This window comes from Heliangelus exortis, chromosome 5 (genome assembly GCF_036169615.1).
Source record: "Heliangelus exortis chromosome 5, bHelExo1.hap1, whole genome shotgun sequence".
Lineage (NCBI taxonomy): Eukaryota > Metazoa > Chordata > Aves > Apodiformes > Trochilidae > Heliangelus > Heliangelus exortis.
The window spans coordinates 35,395,029-35,414,404 of NC_092426.1; the positions used below are offsets into that span (position 1 = coordinate 35,395,029).

Sequence of the window (19,376 nt, forward strand, 5' to 3'; positions counted from 1 at the left end):
GTCCCACTTACATTTGGCTCCTAGGACAGTACATAAGCTGACTCCTGAATCCCACAGCCTGAGTGTCTGGTTTCCCATCACTGTCTTCCCTGCTGTTTTTCTGCTGCATTCTCTGTGTGCTGCCAAATTACATCGCATCGGCACAATACAATGAAATCCCAGTGGTATTTTTGTCCTGATTGTCATTGTGTGCCCTAAAAGCATGCATATGGTGACAAAAAGAGACAAACCCTTCTGTCGCCTGTGCCCAAGACTACTGGCAGGTGGATTAGGGAAGGTAATGGAGGGGTAGCAGTCAGCCCTGTTTCAAAATGTCTGGTTTGAGACAGCATAAATCAGTGCTGCTTACATTTGAAAAGGTTGGACCTGACTTCAGAGTTCAGAGGCTGAAGGGGAAGGAAGCCAGTGCAAGGCAAAGACTTCTAAGAGTGTAAAGCATAAAAAACCTTTGCCATCTGCCTACCCCTATTATGTATGTCCCCCACCCCCAAGTCTCTCTTGAGCACATGAAGGTTTCAGTGCTTCAAAGCAGGAGAGCCCAGCTGAGCCCATTCAGACTGAAGATGGGGCAGGGTTTTTTTGCAGTTCTTGTTTGCTGTCAAATCAAGCCCTGGATGTGTCAACATGACATCCTCATTGCCCTACAAACTGCTGGAGGAGCATGCTTTGGTGTCATGTTAACACAGCTGTGAAAGTAAGAATCAAGTTTCTTTTAGAAAGAGCTCTGGGTGTATGAGTAAACATAGTGAAGCACAAAAAAGGCAGGAGTAGATCCTTGTAGATGGGTTGTTCATCATCTTCAGATGATACTGGAGGGGAGTTGATGTTACTCCAGAATCCGTACATGAACACAGGTACAGAGATACTCACAGAAAGAACATGAAGTTTCTGCAGTCTGAGCTGCACAGTGAGATCTGTGGTGCAGTTTTGAGAAGGCATTCCCTTAAAATGTCTCTAAATAGCTGGGAAACAGAGGGAAGGAAAAGAGAAACCCAGTTGCATATCAGAGCCTGCATGGATGGAGGACTTGGTTTAGAGCCTGCATACAGAGTCCCAGATTCACTGCTGTGAGCAGAAATTCACTTTGGTTTTTTAAGACTTGATGAGTCTGAGGCATGAATATGTCTTACCCTAAGGACATTGTCCCTAACGTTGCCTGTATACCAGACCAATATGACATAGTCTTACTTTTATTGATGAAAATAAGTTCTGTCAGAAGCTGGAAGTAAGTTCTGTCACAGTACACTTGGCCTAAAAGAGTTCTTGCACAAAACAAACAAACATCTCTATGGCTTGGAATTCACACAGGAATATTTTGTGGATAAGGTTGGGATCTTTTTCCCTCCAGCACTGGGTTTCAGCAAGCTGAGTAGGCAGAGGGGTAAAGGTTGGCTGGGTGAGCAGGAGCCACAAAATCCATGGACTTCCCCTGGTGGTCCCATTTACTTTCTTGTGTCACAATGGGGAAAAGAAAGTTCCACTTTGCCTGCCTCTAATCCTGTGTCAGTTGGAAATGCAATTAATTAGTGACCTGCTCAGTTGAGAGGTGATGAGGCTTGATTAGTGCCTCAAAACATCCTTGAATATTTCTGAGAATTGTAAGACACTGTATGTTTGAAGATTTATTTTTTTTCCACACCATACAATAACCACAGTTGTGGGATTTTCCTCTCCTTGCTCTGGGAGTACAGTAATGGAGGGGAGGGAGGAGAAGTTGTGGGTCAGGACTGAGATACAATGACAGAATTATGAGGGGCACCAGGGAGGATAAAAGGAACATATTGTTCACACCACTAACTGATGCAATTCAGTGGACATAGGCTGTGTACAGACCAGGCATACATACTTTGTTAATCCATTTTAGATTGTTTTATTTCTCTGTTCTTCCCAATGTCATTATTGCAAATAACCACAGTGTTATTGGCCTCAATCCTGCAGATTCATGGTGCTCAGCGGGGAACATGAGGTTGGCCTCCAGCAAGGGTGTGATTGGAAGCAGTGTGTGCAGAAAGCTGGGTGTAGCTCCCTGCCTTGCACAGAAGTCCTCATCCCCTGCCAGGCTGGAGGAGAGGAGGGACAAGGCCAGAGCACTGTCCTCAGGAGGAATGGCTTTACACCCAGCCCACCTGGAGCTCTCTGCCTCCGTGCCCAGACTTCCCCCTTCAGCAGGCATCAGAAATCCCAGGGTCTCTGAAAGCAGCCATCTCAGCAGGCAAAGGACTCGATGCTATCAAGATCCCCAACTTACTTACCGTGTTTTATTTGTGTATCTATGCAACAGACCCCACTCCTGCTGTCAGAGTCAAGCATCGACCTGCTCCTGTTTCAGGTGATCCCCACACAGGTTACTGCAGGCTACTTTACAGCAGTTAATCACCACTGCACCACCCTCCCAGCCCTGCTCCATAAAAGCCAAGTTGGGGGCTGGATGTCCTCAGACAGCAGGCAGCCTCATGTCAGAACGAGTGGTGCTGTGACAAACAAGGAGGTGTTTGGCGTGGGTGACTTGGCTGCAGAGCAGGGTTTTGTTCCCTGGGAAAGGAGCAGTGTAGATTATTTAGTACATCAGGGAAGGGGGGGGGAGATGCACAGGAGTTTTGTTGACAGCAAGGGAGCAGCCAGACAGGTGCCCTGCTAGTTATTTTTGTGGAGAAGGGAGAGAAAAGAACAGAAAAGACCTTGGTGTGCTTTCCATTACACCCTGTAAAGGTGAAATGGTGACACTGGTGGGCATCTCCACGTTAGGATGCACTTGACTGCCAGCTGAAGCAACAGCTGAGCTGTCACAGCTCTGGTGGCTTCCTGCCTCCAGGAAGGGATCCCGGAAAGGTGGCCTCAGCTGCAGGCAGGTGGGGTGTGAAGCCACAGAAGTGAGCACTGTTGCAGCAGTGTTGGTTTGTGCTTGATTTAGAGTGTTGTTTTCCTCTCTGGATGGTTCAGAGAAGGGTGAGTTCTCTTTGGTCCTGTGCAAATGGACATAAAACATGAAAAATATTGTTCCAGCCATTTGGTAGCACTGTGCATCACCTTTGTTTTCTTGCTTAGGACAGATGTACATGAGTACCTGTGAATTTCAGGTCCTGCTCCTGGCCCCTTCCTGAGCAAAAAAAAAAGTTAGCCAAGTTAGATAGTTTAGTTAGCCAACTAAAAGGAATGGAGTTAGGGAGAGAGAGATTTTTGCAGACCTGATGTTCAGAAGACTGAGCTTCAATGGCTAGGAGGTTCACACCATGAGGGACAGGCTCCAATTTCAGCACACTCCTTTTGAAGCATGTTTTTTATCCAAAGCCCCTGTTCTGACTACTTTAGTCCAAGAGTATTCTTACTCCAGATTCTGTCAGTGTCTTGGTCCCTTTGGGGCACAATTGACCAGTTTAATTCAGTGGCAGGACTTGGCTTGAATGTTGTAAAGATGCTGAGCTCTTTTCTTTCAATACTCAGGGTCAGCTGTTTTTCATAAGTTTTTTCTCCTTACAGTGCCTGATGCCAGCAGAATCTACACAAAGGAGCTTAAAATTGGGATGGCTGGGTAAATAATTAATCATTAATGAAAATTTGAAGGAGACAGTAATTAGTGAATGGTTCTGTGTAGTGGGATTTATTTTTCTGCACCTACCTGGGCTGAGAGTTTTTCATCTGCAGCAAGGGTGGTTTCTTCATATTTTACCCAAAGACTCTTGTCCTGTGCCATTAGCTGGTGGAGTCTGTTGGTGTGTTTGCTGGCTAAGATGGTCTTTTTTTTTGCACTGAGGAGGTCTGCATGACCTGGCATGCACTTGTGTTTCTCTGCCTTTGCCCCTTGCACTGGCAGGGTGTGTTTGTGCAAACACCGCTGTGATGCTGCAGCAGGCTCAGCTCTGCAATCTGCAGCCTTGTCAGACACTTCCTCCGCAGGACCCCAGGTCTCTTCACAGTTCTGAGAAAGGTCTGATTCAGTGTCTCTTTTTTTTTTTTTTTAATTTCTTTTTTCTTAGTTATTTCTAAATTTCCTTCCTCTGCTGTGCAAGCCTCCACACCTCCACACTGGAGGGATGCAAGGAGGCTGCCAGCCACAGGGTCTGCAGGCAAGTAGGGAGGCAGAGCCAGAAAGAGCCCTACAGTCAACACTCACACCCACTGCTGTTATAGCTGCTGAGCTTGGCTCATCCCTCTGCAGCCAGCCTGCCTCAGCTGCTTTTTATTTGACTAGAAAATGCCAGGCTTTGACTCAGAGCTGGGTGCTATGGGGATGAGTTTGCCATGCACCCAGCCCGCCATCCCCGTGCCAAATGTGCAGGGTTGCAGCAGTCTGTGCTTGCAAGGCACTTCTATGGGACACCACTGGTGCTCTCAGTGTCTGCTTCCCCATCCATGTCTTCAGCCGTGGCAGGGAAGCATCTTTGTGTGTGGCCCTCTGTGGCAGACAAGCTCTCAGCTCCCCAACGAGGTGCTCATCATCTCTGGAGACCACCATCCTGCCTTCCTGCTGGGTGGGAAGCTGCATCACTTTGATGGTAGCAAAACCAGGGACACTAAAGTTTGACAGCGTGTCCACTTTTCATCAGTTCATTCTCCTTTGCCCCTCGTGCACACCAAAACTCCACTTTATTTTAAAGTTGGTCTGGATGCTCATTTTCCAGCCTGCAGCAATGCAGTGCTACAGATTCCTTGCTCCACCGAAGAGCCTTACAAAGCACTCCATCTTTTATTTAGGTATTTCTTTTTTGGGTGAAATTATTCCTTTACCCTGGCTGCCAGTGTGTTTTGCCACCTTTGCAGGACACAAGTGCCCTGTGCAGGGCCACACACTACTGTTCTCATCCCTGCTCATCATGACATGTTCAGCCCAGGCAACAGGACCCCAGCCTCTCTCTGTCACCTCTGCTGCCTCGAGGTGCTGGGACACCTCTGGGGCTCCTTCAAGGAAGTGATTTGCTATGTTCTCAGCACTTGCACTACTACGTTTGGCAGAAGAGTGAGGCTGACATTTCTCTTTCCTTTCCTCTCTCACATGCTCAGAGACGGTTACTCTGGTTAGAGCGTGTTAAATACAGCTTTGGGCCTTATATTGGTGGGTACCTTACTGCCTCTCTGCCAACCAGGGAGCTTGCTTTGTCTCTTGGTACATGTTCTGAGGCCTTGACTCAATGTTATCCACACAATATGCACGTAGCTTGCACTTTTGGGACAGAAGTGCTGATGGTGGAGCTTTCTCAAATAGCTATAAGTGATGAGGTTGCTTGACTCTTCTGGACCAAGAATATTGCTTGTCTTAAAAGAGCCTTGTGTTGTGGTCTCATCTCTGGTGATGCAACAGGCAGAGTCAGCCCCACCTCTGCCTGGGATGCTTCAGACTAACCCTGTAGGCATTGGAGAACTGCTGTTTATGACAGCTGTGATGAACAAGCAGAAGAATCTAAAGACTTCTCCTAGACTCACACAAGTTCCTGTCCAATTTGTCTGGTATGTTTTTGACACCCTTATATCTTCTCTACCTGGTTTTTGTGCCGGTGCATTATCCTGGGCATTGTTACTGCAGTGAATCTGTGTCAGATGATACAGCAGGTAGGCACCCCTGGTGAGCACCTCCAATGCACTGCTTATTTCCAGTGCAATGCTGATTTCCAGTGAACTGACATGCACCATCATTACTGTGGCTTTTCCTTATGTGTTGTTATCCCTTATCCCCTTCACAGCAGTTTTACTTCCAACTTACTGCCTCCATTTCGTTGGCTCCCGAATTAAAATATTTCTCTCTTGTAAATCAGCAGTGCCCACAGCTTTCTGAGTGCAGTGAGCTTTGTCTCATATTGTTGAGTTTCTTCTCTTCTCCATAACATTTTTTTTTCTTTTAGATAATTCAGCAAACCTGCCAATAAGTTGTTCAGTTCTTCCTTGTTAGTAGTGACAACTAGATCTCCCTTGTGCCAAAGGAATGAAGCATTGCAGTGAGCAACCTTATCAGGGATACATTAATAAAGCCATGATACACACATCAGTCCTCTTGCAGTGGAGTTGGATGTCTTCTTGTGTGTGAATAGTGCTGTACTCCAGATATAAAAATACCAGTGCCCTAAATCTGTCTGTATCTTTCCATGGCCTTGCATAGACTTACCTACACTTTCCTATGTTCTGATGTAGCCAAACTTCTTAGAAATGTGCTTCTAGCCTCTGGATAAATGTGTAGGTGCCCTGACAATGAGTTCAGTGGTGGTTTTCTTCCAGCACTGTGTTCACTCACACATTGCTTTTTAATATTTTAAAAGTTACTGTGTTGTTGTGTTTTTTTTTCATCTCTCTAAGCAAGTGATGGGAGCTTACGATCAGCTGTTTGGCAGATGTTAACCAGAATCGGAGGTCCCAGCTCAAACAGCCACAGAAGGAAAATTCAATGAGCAAGAAACCAATATCAATAGCTGTGAGACACTGCAATGCACAGATGCTGTTTGAATCAGTCAAAAAACTCACAGGAGAAAAGGTGACATTCTCCAAGAGTAAAAGTAGTGATGTCTCTCATTCTTTAAGGGATTTTGTTTTCTTATGTTTGCTGTTGCAAACATTGATTTCTGCTTTTTACATTTTTTTTTACAACTTTTTTCCCCTGCTGCTTCCTTATATTTTGCTGCTGTTTTGAAAAACTGCATTTAAGCTGAAGGGTTTTTTTCTGTATTTTTTTCTCCCCACTTTTTTCTGTTAAGACAGAGAATGAGCAAGGTCGTAGAACTTCTCTAGAAAAGTTCACTCGCAGTGTGGTAAGTTCCTTTTCTTTTCCCTCCTCCCTTTTCTCAGAAGTTCATTTTTAGTTGGGGGGAACATGGATGCTTGACTTTTTATTTCATCTTTTATTTTTGCAGCTAACATCCTTGCAGCTTCTCTTTTAATACTGTAGCTCATCTAAATAGTAGCTCTAAAGGGGGGCGGGCAGGAAGCAGAATTCCATAATGCTCACTCTAGCTTCTCATCACTGCACAAGCAAATGGATTTTTGTCCAGAATTAAATACGAGGTTGTCTTTTTTTGCTGTCCTCACACTACAGAATTTGCCGTGGCTTTTCCTTGTGCCCTGAAATAGAAGAGCATGGTTCTCATAGTGTCATTGCAACAATATCCCTCTTGGCCTCTGTGCATGGTTAATGACACCACATTCATCCCCACCCACAGCACTGCAGCCACTGCCTCCATTGCCCCCCTCTGTCAGTGCCCATGTAAACAGGGATGGGTGATACCCTTGGACTCCCTCGGGATACTGACACTGGGAAAGGAGCCAACAACAAGAAACATGACTCTCCAAAAGCTTTTAGATAATGGGGTGGTGGGATCTCAAGGGCAGAGAAGAGGTGGCCTCTCCTATCTTCTCCTTTTCCAGTCTCCAATTTCCAGTCAGTCTGAGGGTGGGACTGGGGGTCTGGCTGCAGGGGGATGCTCAGCATCGGGAGGTACTGGGCACCAGCCCCCAGGCAGTACCTCAGAGCTTGGGCAAGACCCCCTCATCCCATTTGCTTTCAGAGATCTGTGTGTGCAGCAGATTTTTCTGAAGAAAGGGAAGTGCAGGGAGAGGGGTCAGGACCAGAGAGAAGTACAGCAAGTGGGGTGGAGGAGCAGGGATACTGGGCAGCAAGGGGTGGGACAGGCTGTGTGTCGGGGGTGACACAGAACAAGCACAGGGACACAGGACAAACACAGAACAAGCTGAAGATGCAGGAAATGGGTCAGTGGGAAGTTACTCTTGTGTTGCTCAATATCAGGTACATTTTGACTTGGGATGTCACATGGTTTTGGCGTGCTGCTATGGTCTTCATGGTTTGCCCATCAGTAGTTGTAAGGTGATACTGGGAAAACAGAGAATCACCATGTGATTGATTCCTGTAGAAGCTACTGTACAGAACATTTTTTTCATAAAAAGTTCATATAACTTGCTATGGCTTTGTAACAGCTTTATAATGAAGGGACCTAGGATTGCATTTTTGTATGCATGTAGTTATGTTTATGCTAAATATGTATACATGGAATATAAATATAAGACATTTGTACATACAGATAAAAAGGAGAAACTCTGCAGGTAAGTGTGAGCTGTTGTAGAGCAAATAAGCCTAGAGGGGTTCTTTCTGATGCTGCCATGCTACTGCACAAGCAAATCCAAATGTAACACACAGAGCTTTGTAGTATATCCACTGGCAGACTTCCTGGGGAATGTATTTATATAGCTAATGCATATGCACACATTTAAAAGATGTTGATACAAAATATATCACTATGCCCATCTGCATATTTACTGCTTTCTAAAGAGTCTGCCAGAAAGAGGAATAGGCAAGATTTTTTTTAAAACAAACTATGCAGAAATATTTACACCGAGTAGTAAATTCTTCTCCCAGATTTGCCAAATACATAGAAGAGTAACTCTCACTTTACTAGGCTGGCTGGGTTTACAGTAATGCAGCCAAGGATGGATTTTTCTCTTGCATTTGATTTGAAGGGTGACTTGACAAGCTCTGTTGGGATGGTAGAATTATAATTAGGTACCTGTAAAGAGAATTATTATAGATTGGTTGGCATTTTGGTTCATTTTATCTCACTGGCTAGTGTGCTGTAAACATTTTCTTTCACGTTTCTTAATACAGATGTAAAATGTCATCCTCTGATGGCATGGTGGCTACCACCACTGGGAAGGGTCTGCATTTTTTATACTTTGCTTTATGGCAGTTTGACACTACCATCAGATGAGAAAACAGAGACTATGTTGACATGTCACAATGCCCTAGAGGACAGCATTACCAAAGCAGTAACTGTATGGAGTGCTCAGGGGAGCACAAATTAAGACAGAGGTAATTCTGCATGCTCTAGTTCTTCAAAATGCACTGCAGTTCCCTGACTTCATAGGATTGGAGCATTCCCAGGCCCTCTTTCCCAGAGCTCCACTATACTTTAGTGCCTGCTTATTTCAGGATCACATATTCAGGCTGACCCTGCACAGGCACGCTGAAGTTAAGCATATGCTTGAAGTTTGGCTGGAACAGAGCCTGAACACTCAGCTCTCTGCTGGAGGGGGCCCTAACCCTGTTCTGCAAACAGAAAAATACGAGGTCAGATTGCCAGTGATGACTGTAAGAGGAACATCCAAAACAGCAAGGGTTAGACATTTATTTGCTGTAATAAAACATTGCTGAGATGTAGTTGTGGCTCCCAGATGGGCTGTTCTATAAAGTGCCCATGAACCTTGGCCACCCCCAGGCTGTGCTGCTCTCCTGAGCTCTGGTACAGTAGAACCCCAGGGAAATTTTCAAATTTGGCCGTGGCATGTGACCAAGAATTTTGGGAAATGACCGAATTGGGGTCCTTGAAGGCTTGGCCTTGCCAGGGCAACCTGTGCTTGAGGCTGTGCTGGGTGCTTCTGTAGATGCACTGCCTGCTGGGGCAGCTCCCAGAGGGCTCATCCAGCCTGATGGGTCCTGTCCAGCCACACCAGTCCCCAGCCTTCCCACTTGCCAGGAAAGTGGAAATGTAATGCAAAACCTGGGGCAGAACTTCAGAACTTTGGGTTTAAGGTAAATTGCTTTTGAATGTCAAGATTTAAATAGGGATTTCAAGAAGACAGTTTGAATGAAGACATTACATCTTTTAGCAAAAGCATCAGGAAAATTACTGGTTGAGGAATAGCTCGATGTTGGCTGCAGTGGGGAATAAAGTGGACTGGTTGTGCTTGTTCTTCCTGCCCCACCATGATTACTAGTAAAAGAATATTGAAAATATGTTTGATAATACAGAACAAGTTGTCTTCCAACATCAGTCAGCTATATTTCCCATAGTATTCTGGTATTTCAGGCTTACTGAGAAACTGATGAAGAATAATTTTTAAAATCATAGAATCACATTCTGAGTTGGAAGGGACCCATCAGGGTCATCGAGTCCAACTCCTATTTTGTTGTTTCTTTAGATAAAGCAGTTATTATTGTTTAAAATCTGCTGTAACTTTTCATCTGAAACAGTGCAGGGAAAGCATATCTAATGATGTTATGGGTTACTTTTCCATCACTGAACTCATATTTAGGGAACTTTTTCCATTGACCATGTAGGCTGCATAGAGTCAGAGCAAGAGCATGGAGGGGGAGATTCATGACCCCTGCCTTGCTCATGATACTGTACTTACAGGGGTGCTAGAGAAGCCCTATTTCTAGCTAGTGTGGCAGACATGAAAATCAGAATCCAGGCTTGCCTGTTCTAGTTTCTTGGATTTTACCATCTCTTCTATAGAAAAGATGGAAAAAAATACAACAGTGCAGAGAAACAGAAAAGCTTTGTCAACAAACTTTAAACAATATTGCAGGCTTTTTGCTTCTTACTTGGATTAAGTGCTGCCCAGAAAAATCTTCAGGTGCTTCTCAACTGCTTTCCTGCACTGGGTGGAAAGCTGTAAAGCTTGGCTTTGGGAGCACAGACTTGGATGAAGTGGAAGTCATCTTACCCACAGGGCTCCTGCTCATCTTGGAGTCAGAAACCCTGGAGACAGAGATCAACCTCAGACCATTCTGTAGCAAGACTTTGTGGAGCCCTGCTGACCAGACAGAGGCTTGACACCTTCAAGAGGATCAATGGGAAAAAAAAAAAAGAAGACTGTTTAACAGTTTTTGTTTGGTTTTGGGTTTTTTTTCATGCCATTCTTAAATTCCTGGAAGACCCACTGTTTCATCTTCCCTGGCTTGGTACTTTTGACCACGAGAAGGCACCTCAAGACTAATAAATGCATTGGGTTTTGGCACCAAATCTTCCTGGAAGCCAGGTGTTGTCTGGTCCACATTAACAGGATACTAAGATTTTGCAGAAGAATTTTCATTGTCATGATGGTTCACCTTTTACTTCCAGGTCCTTTCAAAGTATCAGCTGATACTTTTGGGCAATGGCCAAGAAGAAGGGTTGTGCTCACCACTGGTCAGATCCTCCTGTAGCCAAGGGCATAGCTTGCAGTGCCTCCTTGTCCGGGTTCCTGTTGGAGCAAGGGGACATCTGTCTAACCCAGTGCCCATCATGCCAGACATCCTCAACCTTCTCATCTTACCTGCCTGAAGTCTGATGCTGCAGGGTCAGTGTGCATTTTGTGGCAGTCCCCCACAGCAGTCTGGGCAGCAGCTGGGAGGTCCTGGGACCAAACATTATGGTCATCAGTCATCTGTGAATACCAAAGGTCCACATGGTGAAGCAGGTAACTACAGGACACACATTGCCCTGCTCTTCTACAGCAGAGGGGTGGCAGATTTCTCCCCTGTTTGTGTTTTGAAGAGTCCTTAAAAATATGTGGGCAGCACAGTGGTAGGATAGACATCATGGTCCCTGATCTCATTAGCCCTCTGCTGGGTTCCTGTGCTGTGAAATCACAGGTATAAAGCCAGACTTGATCTTCTGTGCTGTTCACGGGGGCTACGTAGAAGGGTCAGCCTCAGGTAGCTGCAGATCTGACATTCTGTTGCATCAGAGCACTTCCTAATCCACATCACTTAAAAAATGATGACACTGCACATGGTGGCAGGTTTATCTTATTACAATTTTTCTTCCAAATACATCAAGGATTGACATTATGAAAGCAGAGTTTGCCTGTCTTCTCTCCCAAGCGAAGATAAATGGCATCATAAAAATCAGACATCATGTATCATATGTGTTACAAATATTACCTGGTATTGAGGTAATAACTTAATTTTAAAGACACACGCACACACAAATCCATATACCTACATCTCTCTCTTCTGTCATACTTGATCATCTTGCTAATTAAAAGGAGCCTGCTAGACTATTTTTAGCCATGCAGTCTCAGCCTCACTGTTTAAACCACTGTAGATTCCCATCTGCTTTAGAAATGATTTAATAATCAGAAAGACAGAAGCTTACTTCTCGTTAAGCTAAGATGCTCCTTTAAAGCCTGGACTAGAAGGAATTTATCTTTTAATGAGTACATTGAGGGAAACCACTGCTGACAAAAGCTGTTTCACACAGGAAGCCACCAAGTCTCTGCCTAACTTGTGCTGGTGGCCTTTTACATTTACTGAAGGGGGAGAAAAGAGGGAGCTCCTGTGTTGCATATTGCAGCATCCTGAGTAGTATCTCTAAAAGCAACAGTGGTTACTCCAGCAATAACAAGAGTTGAACCTGTGGGTAGCAGCCTCAACAGGTAACTTAGATAAGCCTGGGCTCCGGTACTCAGACTTAATTTCAAACTTTCCTAGATATGCTAAATTCCAAGGAAGGAATTTCCCTTGAAAGAAAACTGCTGTTAAAGTATGTAACTCAATATGGTGACCCAGTGCTGACAAGATCTCTGCTTTTTATTCCCAGCTGACATTTTTTTAATAACAAAAGGCACACACAGATACAGCTTTTGAGAGGGTGAGAGTTCTCGGTCTTTGTGCTTTAAAGGATAAGAGAGTGGCTGGATCAATGATACATTGTGTATTCACAAGTTTTACAACTTCAGTCTGAACTGACTGACATGGCACACTCTTAATCATTGCTTTCCTGGACTGAAAAAAACCTCTTTACCTGAAGAAGGTGAAGAAACTTGTGTTTCCACTGCCTGCAGACAGAGAGAAGAATTGCAGAACTTGGGAAGCATTTGATGAGCAGAGCCCCATGTGAAACTCAGCCCAAGTAGACCACATTTTATCTTTCATTGTTACAATCTGTAAAAAGTATAATACTTAGTAGGAAAAGGAGCCCTCCAATGAAGTTCTAGAGGAAATTCGAGTACGTAGTGAGACTTAAAAGACTTGAGAGACTTATTTTAATGTCCTCATAGTGGAAGACACCAGATACAGTGATGGGGTGTGGAATATATCAAGGAGTCAGGCTGGAGGAAGCAGGAACCTTTTCCAAGCAGTAAATTCAGCTCAGTGCAGAAAGAGAATAAGGTGAAGGAAGAGGTGGTCTGTGCTCAAGCTGCACAGAGTAGTCTGTAGATTAAGAATATAAGAATAAAAGCTTTCTGATGAGCTTTCTTTAAGAAACTGTGGATGTTACGGATGGAGCATTTTAGATGGGTAGCTGTTGGCTTTTTTGTGATGAACTAACACTGGGTGAGAACTAAGTGCATACCAGGTCAGTGCCCGGTGAAATCCAAAGCCCAACTTTTAGTTTCAGTTGTATGTGAACCTATTCATTTTCATTACACAGCTATGAAAGCCTTAGTGTCTGCCCTACCTGCCTCACTGTCCCTTCCTAGTGCTGCCAGTAGTCTTCTCTTCCAGCTCCATGTTGTTGCCCTTGTTTTTCTTTGCTGCCTTTTTCACTTCTTCCTGATCCTCAGCTTCATCCTTTGGCCACTACTACTGCCTGGTGATGATTTTTATGTCCTCTCCATTTGTGTGCAATTGGATCAGAGTCCAAATTTCATTCTCACTGTCTTGGTCCTATTCTGGGTTCATTAGTATGATGTCAAACCCATGAAATGTGTTGATGGGATCTTGCCTTTCTCAGGTGAATAGTAGGATATTTTTCACAGCTATGCATGACTGTGATGCATTTCAAATACTAGCCATGAACACAATGAAGAAGGTGTAAGGCTGGAGGAAGAATTGCTGCCTGGCATCATCAGGGACCTCTGTTTTGCTGGTTCCTTGATAATTACATAGAACTGTCATATACCTACCACCTTTCCCACGTTTTCACTTTCCCAGCTCTGCCAACTTGCAAATAAATAACAGCATTTAAGGGCATGGGAAGCACTTATGACCAGCAATATAATAAAGACAAAAGTTTAAGCTATTATGGGAAGATAATGGTGGTAGAAAAACTAGAAAATACAAAAAAGGTGGTAACTCAGAGATGCTGATGAAGTGGGTATCAGAACAGGCAGCTAGAAGGGAAGACTATAGGAAAGGATGCTGAACCTTCATATGGCACCAGGAAAAGACATATGGGAAAAGGGTTATTTCTGTCTTTGGAAGATGTATTACCTGGAAGAAATGTGCTTGTTCCACTACTCCAGTGATTGTCAAGTACTGTTTTTTACTGGGAAAAGGTACTTGCATTATGTAGGTGATGGAAAGCGTCGGAATGTACCAGAACCATGCGGGTATCCAGTCAACACTTACAACCTGTTGTCTGATTGTCCTCTCATCTGTGGTAGCTGGTCAGTGTCAGTACCCAACACTGCAGAGGACTAGGTGCATGGCCTGCACAGTGCATGCTTGCTGCATGCCTGAATCTGCTGCATCTGTTCAGCACCTTACCTGGCAAACGACTGCCCCGTGTAGGCTAATGCTGTGTGCTGGTCAGTTTGGTAAGTGGTGGCCTGCATGTGTGACATGTGTGCTGCACAGCCTGTTCTGTGTACAGGGGCTTCTTAAAAGTACAAGTGTTCATCGTTTCTAGTGGAGAAGTTATTCTTCCCTCCTAAAAACCCCTGTGTAGTGCTGCTGGCACAGAATGGCAGCTGCCTCTCACCCCTGAGGTCAGTATCTTCCAGCAGCGTGTGAGTGATGCCTGTGTCTACAGTTTGTGGAGTTCTTTGGGATCCTCCTGGGTGAAAAGTACTCTATGGGCCTCAGGATATACTATTAATTTACTGTCTTTTATTCCAGCCACATACAAACTCTGGAAGATAAAAGTTGGTACCTTCCCACTACATGCAGGTCTAGCTGCAAGCTGCAGATACCGAACCAGGACCTTAGCAAGGTGTTTGAGGGGGAGGGAAGACTTAGACCCTTCTCTGATTTCAGCCAAGATTATTTTAATACTCCAGAAGGGTTTGATATTTCAGTGGTGTTTCTCTTTTCCTCTCACAGCAAGGTATTTACATTTCAGGCTCCCTGTCCCACTGAAGGGAGTTAAAGAAATTGAGTCCATTGCACACAAAGGCAAGAACAGGACTGCACCCAGCTCGAGAGCCAGACCTGAAGCATTCAGTGAGAGCATTTTATGAGGTGGCTTGAAAAAAATGCTCTGTAACACCATTGTATACTAGATGCAGGGTTGCATCTACACCTCCATCTTTCATTTATTTTGTTGGAGGAGGATACGGGCCCTGGATCCGTAGCCTGAGGCTGCCCCCGTGGCAGGGCTGTGCTTAAATACATTTAAGCAGTTTAGGCTGCTTCAAGTAATGCCAAAACTGTCTCAACACACACTCTTAGATACAAGGAGCCCAGACTCTGCTCCACAGCAGAAGAGGATCTTCCTCACAGTACTGGTGTGGTGGTAGAGGAGATATCCAAGCATTATGAAGCTGTTTTAGAGTACAGGGCTTGTATCACCTCCTGGTTTGTGCCACATGCTGTGATGTGCTATTTCTCAAAGCAGATGCCTTGTTTAGGAAGCTTAGGAAATCCTCATAAAATAACACGGGTACAGATTATTGAATTGCAGCTTAGAACCATTCTTATAGTGATATAAGCTGGAAGAGGAAAAAAAAAGCAATATCCAGTGTAGGAACCTGACCCATGGTTGCTCAGCTTCAGTGTGACCAGTTGCAATGGCAAGAAGCTCAGGGAACTCATCACTCAAGCCTTACAAGAGGAGTGTGGCCCACTCTGCAGGAGTTTGGGGTAACTCATGAGACCCTGCTGCTGTCCCTGGGTAAGCACCCTGCAGCCACCCCCCTGCTTACCCTGTACAGCCCCTTTGCAGTGTTTTCAGTCTGCGTCAGTGTGTGATTGGTGGTATTGTCCACCACATTTTGTGTGCTAATTTATGTTATATATGTTCATAGTTTACATGCCCGTGTTTTATTTTGTGTTATTTTCCTTTATTGTTTATGTTTTAACTGTTTTTCCTATTTAACTTTGTTATTTTATGTTACTTTATCTTTTGTTTGCAATGTATCTTTTAATGAAAAAAAAAAAAAAAGTCTAATAAAAGCATTATTTCTAAAATTAAACAGAAATAAAATTTCCCCAAGATCTGCAGTGCAATATAACTATGAAAACCAAAGAATGTGGGCAGAGCTAGGACCCTGGCAGTCTTTCTTCATGAGTAAAGTTTGGCAGCAGGACGTTGTCTGCGTGTTGGAAAAGTCCTTGTCATATGTTAGTTAAAAAATAGGAAATCTGAGTGGTGTCTGTTACCAGGTGAAAATCTAAGGTTCAAGATGATGGAAGTGGGGAGTGTTCATCCTCCAGTGGAGATGCAGATGTACCCCAGTCCTCTGTCGGGGGTCTTGCAGAGGGAGAGGCAATGCTGCTCCCCAGGAGATGGCTCCAGGAAGGTGATGCTTGTGGCTGGAGCATCCTGAGCTGGGAAAAAGGAAAGCCCTGAGTGCAAAGGATGAGTAGGAAGAAGTGGAGTCAGCTGTAATTAAGTCCTAAGCTGGTGGGTGGGGGGCATGGAGGTGAACAATCAACATGAAAGTGCTTTGGTCTGTATTTATATGACAAAAATAAAAGAGAGCTTGCCCTGCTGTACCAGGAGCTCCCCACATGCTTGCTGTCCCCTGTCACACAGCCACAAAGCTCCCTATGGGATAAATCCTGCCCAGGTGCTCAGGTAAGGTGTTGGTGGCCTGCATGAGTGCTGTCCTGTGCATGCTGCTGGTGGTGAATGTCTGCATGCAGATACACAAACTGCACTCTGTGCTGGGCAGAGCATGGTAACATTGTGTGTAAACACAGATACTGAACAAACTCGACTTTCTATTCACAGTTATGAAAAATAGGCAGTTCTTTCCTAACTGTGCAAAGTGCTTGTTGTGGTAATTAAGAGCAAAGAGCAAGTTGGAAGCTCTGGTGGCTCGTACAGGAGGTTTGAAAGGAGTCCTTTCTCCTTTTTGTGTCAAATTCCAAATTTTTTTTTTTTTCCTCCTACTTGGCTTCTTGCCTACATTGGATTGCTGAATTCTGCTTCTCTAAAATAATTTCTCATTACAGTTTACACCGAAGTTTCATAGCTGCTTAGCCAAGGCTCAGCCATCAATGATGCTAAGCATCTACTGTGACCTCTGGGTTAATCTTGACTTCACCAGGCCCCAGTGAGAGCCCTGATAGTCCACAAGTGCCAAGGTCTGGTCCCCTGTCTGATGTATAGCCAAGCAATAGGATGGACCACGTACTTGGAAGTCACATTCTGGGGGACAGTTTCATAAGGTTTATTAAGAATTCCCTTAAGTTTTCCTTAAGTTACTCCAAATTCAGATTTTACGCTGCCTCTCCAAACAGGCTCCTGTCATGCCAGTGTTCAGGGATAAAAAAAAAATCATTCAGCTGCCTAGAGAGAACAGGATTTTACGAAGACATGGTTGAAGCTACACGTGATCCTTGCCTGAAAGCTGTGTTACAGCTCAGCTGCCTGCAGGGAATGAAGCTTCCCTACATCCAACAAGACACACAACGTATGCCCTGCTGCTTGTGCTGTGTTGTTGGAGGAACAACAGGCTGGGGTTTTAGTTGTCATGACCCTAATTAGTAGTGGCAAACATTTTTACCACTGGAGGACTGTGCATTTCTTTATAAGCTTCGACCCCACCTAAAAAAGTTTCAGCATCTCCATACAAAGGAGTAAAAGCTGCACTGGAGTGTGCTGAGCCTTTTTGTCAGCAGCTCAGCCGCCCGCACCGACATTTCCTCCTTCCTGCCTTGAACCCACGTGTGCTGAAATCAGGGCCAGCTGGGGAACAGCCTTTGCTTCTCATCCCCACTGGACCCTGACACAGGGAGCTGGCATACCCCCAAGCCACCTGCTTGGGAGAAGATAACAAGAGGAACTGCCTGCCTCAAATTGGTTGGAGTCTGACTGAATAGTCATTATACAACCTCAAACCTTATTTGTTATTATTTGTTTTTTTTTTTCTTTCCTAAAGAAGTATCCAAATATAAGTAAAAACTAGCTTTTTTTTTTTTTTTTTTTTTTTTTTTTTTTTTTTTTTTTTAAAGCCAGCCATGTTATACTTCCAGAAAGTAACATCCACATCTTTGCCTTCTCCTTCCTATAGATTGGATTCAAGAACTGGTAACTCCATAGCACCCTTCCCCTGGTATTCCTTAATGGCAGCAAAATGAAAGCCATGGTTGCAGCCCCCCACACACTGCCCTGTGGAAGACTCCTGGGGTGGAACTGAGCCAAGCTGCCCAGAAGTACATGTAAAATAATAATAATTTTATTTATAGTAAAAGAAAGCACACGTGCCTTGAATGGCTGCAGTGCTGGTGTGCCTGCTGAGTTCCAGGAGGAGGGAACTGGTCCATCCTGGGGAAAGCTCTGTTGTAGAGATGGAGGAGCTGCAGAGGTGTGACTGTGGCTCTCTCATCCTGGGAGGACAGTCCAAAGGATGACAGTGTTTCCAGCAGCTGACCAGTTATACACAGAAATCAGTCAGATTGGGCCATGTGTGTTTGTGCAGGTGAGCGAAGTTTTGGTTTTTTTTTTGCTAAGAGCAAAGTAAATTTGCTAATTTTCCTTACTTCTGAGTAAGGAAATGAGGCTTCTGTAGGGTCTTGTTACATTCTCCTGGTACAGCCTTAAATGGGAAGAGATTCAGAATCAAAGGGATGAGGGGTGTTTCTTTTTTCTTAGTGTTCACTTGTTAAATAAGGCTTATTTCAGATGACCTGCTACCTTTTACATTTCAAACTTTCCTGCATTTTGCACATACTCGTTTTAACTGTATAACCTTTCTCTCTTGCTCTTAGTGTGGATCTTTCTTTCAAACTGCAATTAGTAAGAATTTCTATTGCAAAGGAAATCTTGGCTAAATATAGTAACATACAGGAGACTGTTTATGATCTGCTGGGTATTCCACAGCTCTCTGGTATTCCCTGGATATTTATTTCAACCAAGACTTTTTTTCTTTTTTTTTTTCTTTTTTTTTTCTTCTCTCTTTTAAAAAAAACAGATTTTTTCAAGAGGAAAGCTAACCAAAGAAAGGCAGCAATACCTGAAACAATTTTTCACTGTTGGATCATTAATTGCAGAGCCATCTATGTCCCCTTACCCTTCTTACAGTGAGAAGACCAGCTGTAGGCCCTCCTTTGCTCTGGATGAAAGCCAGGACTGCATTGCCTAAGCCAGTGAAGGGCTTTAGAGGTGAAGGTGACTTTCTGGTCCTTGGTCCCACCAGTCAGTGGGAAAGCTGACATGGATGCCAGCCATGTGGAAGCAAGGCCACTACAGCCACACACCTGCATGGTGGCTTGGAGGAGAGCATGGGGAAGGCAGGAAGGACAGGTAGGAGTGGACAACAAGTGACCTAGGACACGACATGCTAAGGAGCAAGCAAAGTAGTATGGCAGCAGGGCAGACTGAAGCAAGACAAGGCAGGATGAGTAGGGCAGAGCATAGGAGAGGGCTTTGCTTTGACCAATTCCCATGTAACAGAGTGAGGAAGCATCTTCATGAGGCAGTGGTCTGGAGCACAGTTGATCACCTTGAAGCAGTAGCCACCTGGACATCACTGGCTCCAACCCCTCCTTGCCAAACCACCCACCTGGG

At 44.5% G+C, this 19,376-nt stretch overlaps 1 protein-coding gene across 6 annotated transcripts in view; it reads left to right on the plus strand.

The window, feature by feature from the left end:
- Positions 1 to 19,376, plus strand: part of RGS6 (regulator of G protein signaling 6) — a 260,455-nt gene that overhangs the window by 240,374 nt on the left and 705 nt on the right. For 3 of the 6 annotated variants that reach the window (XM_071744548.1, XM_071744549.1, XM_071744552.1), the window contains one exon: positions 6,678 to 6,731. The exons of 1 other annotated variant lie outside the window; for it this stretch is intronic. In XM_071744548.1, the coding sequence (XP_071600649.1) occupies positions 6,678 to 6,731 (54 nt within the window). 2 more of the 6 variants (XR_011726030.1, XM_071744551.1) reach the window with 2 other exon arrangements.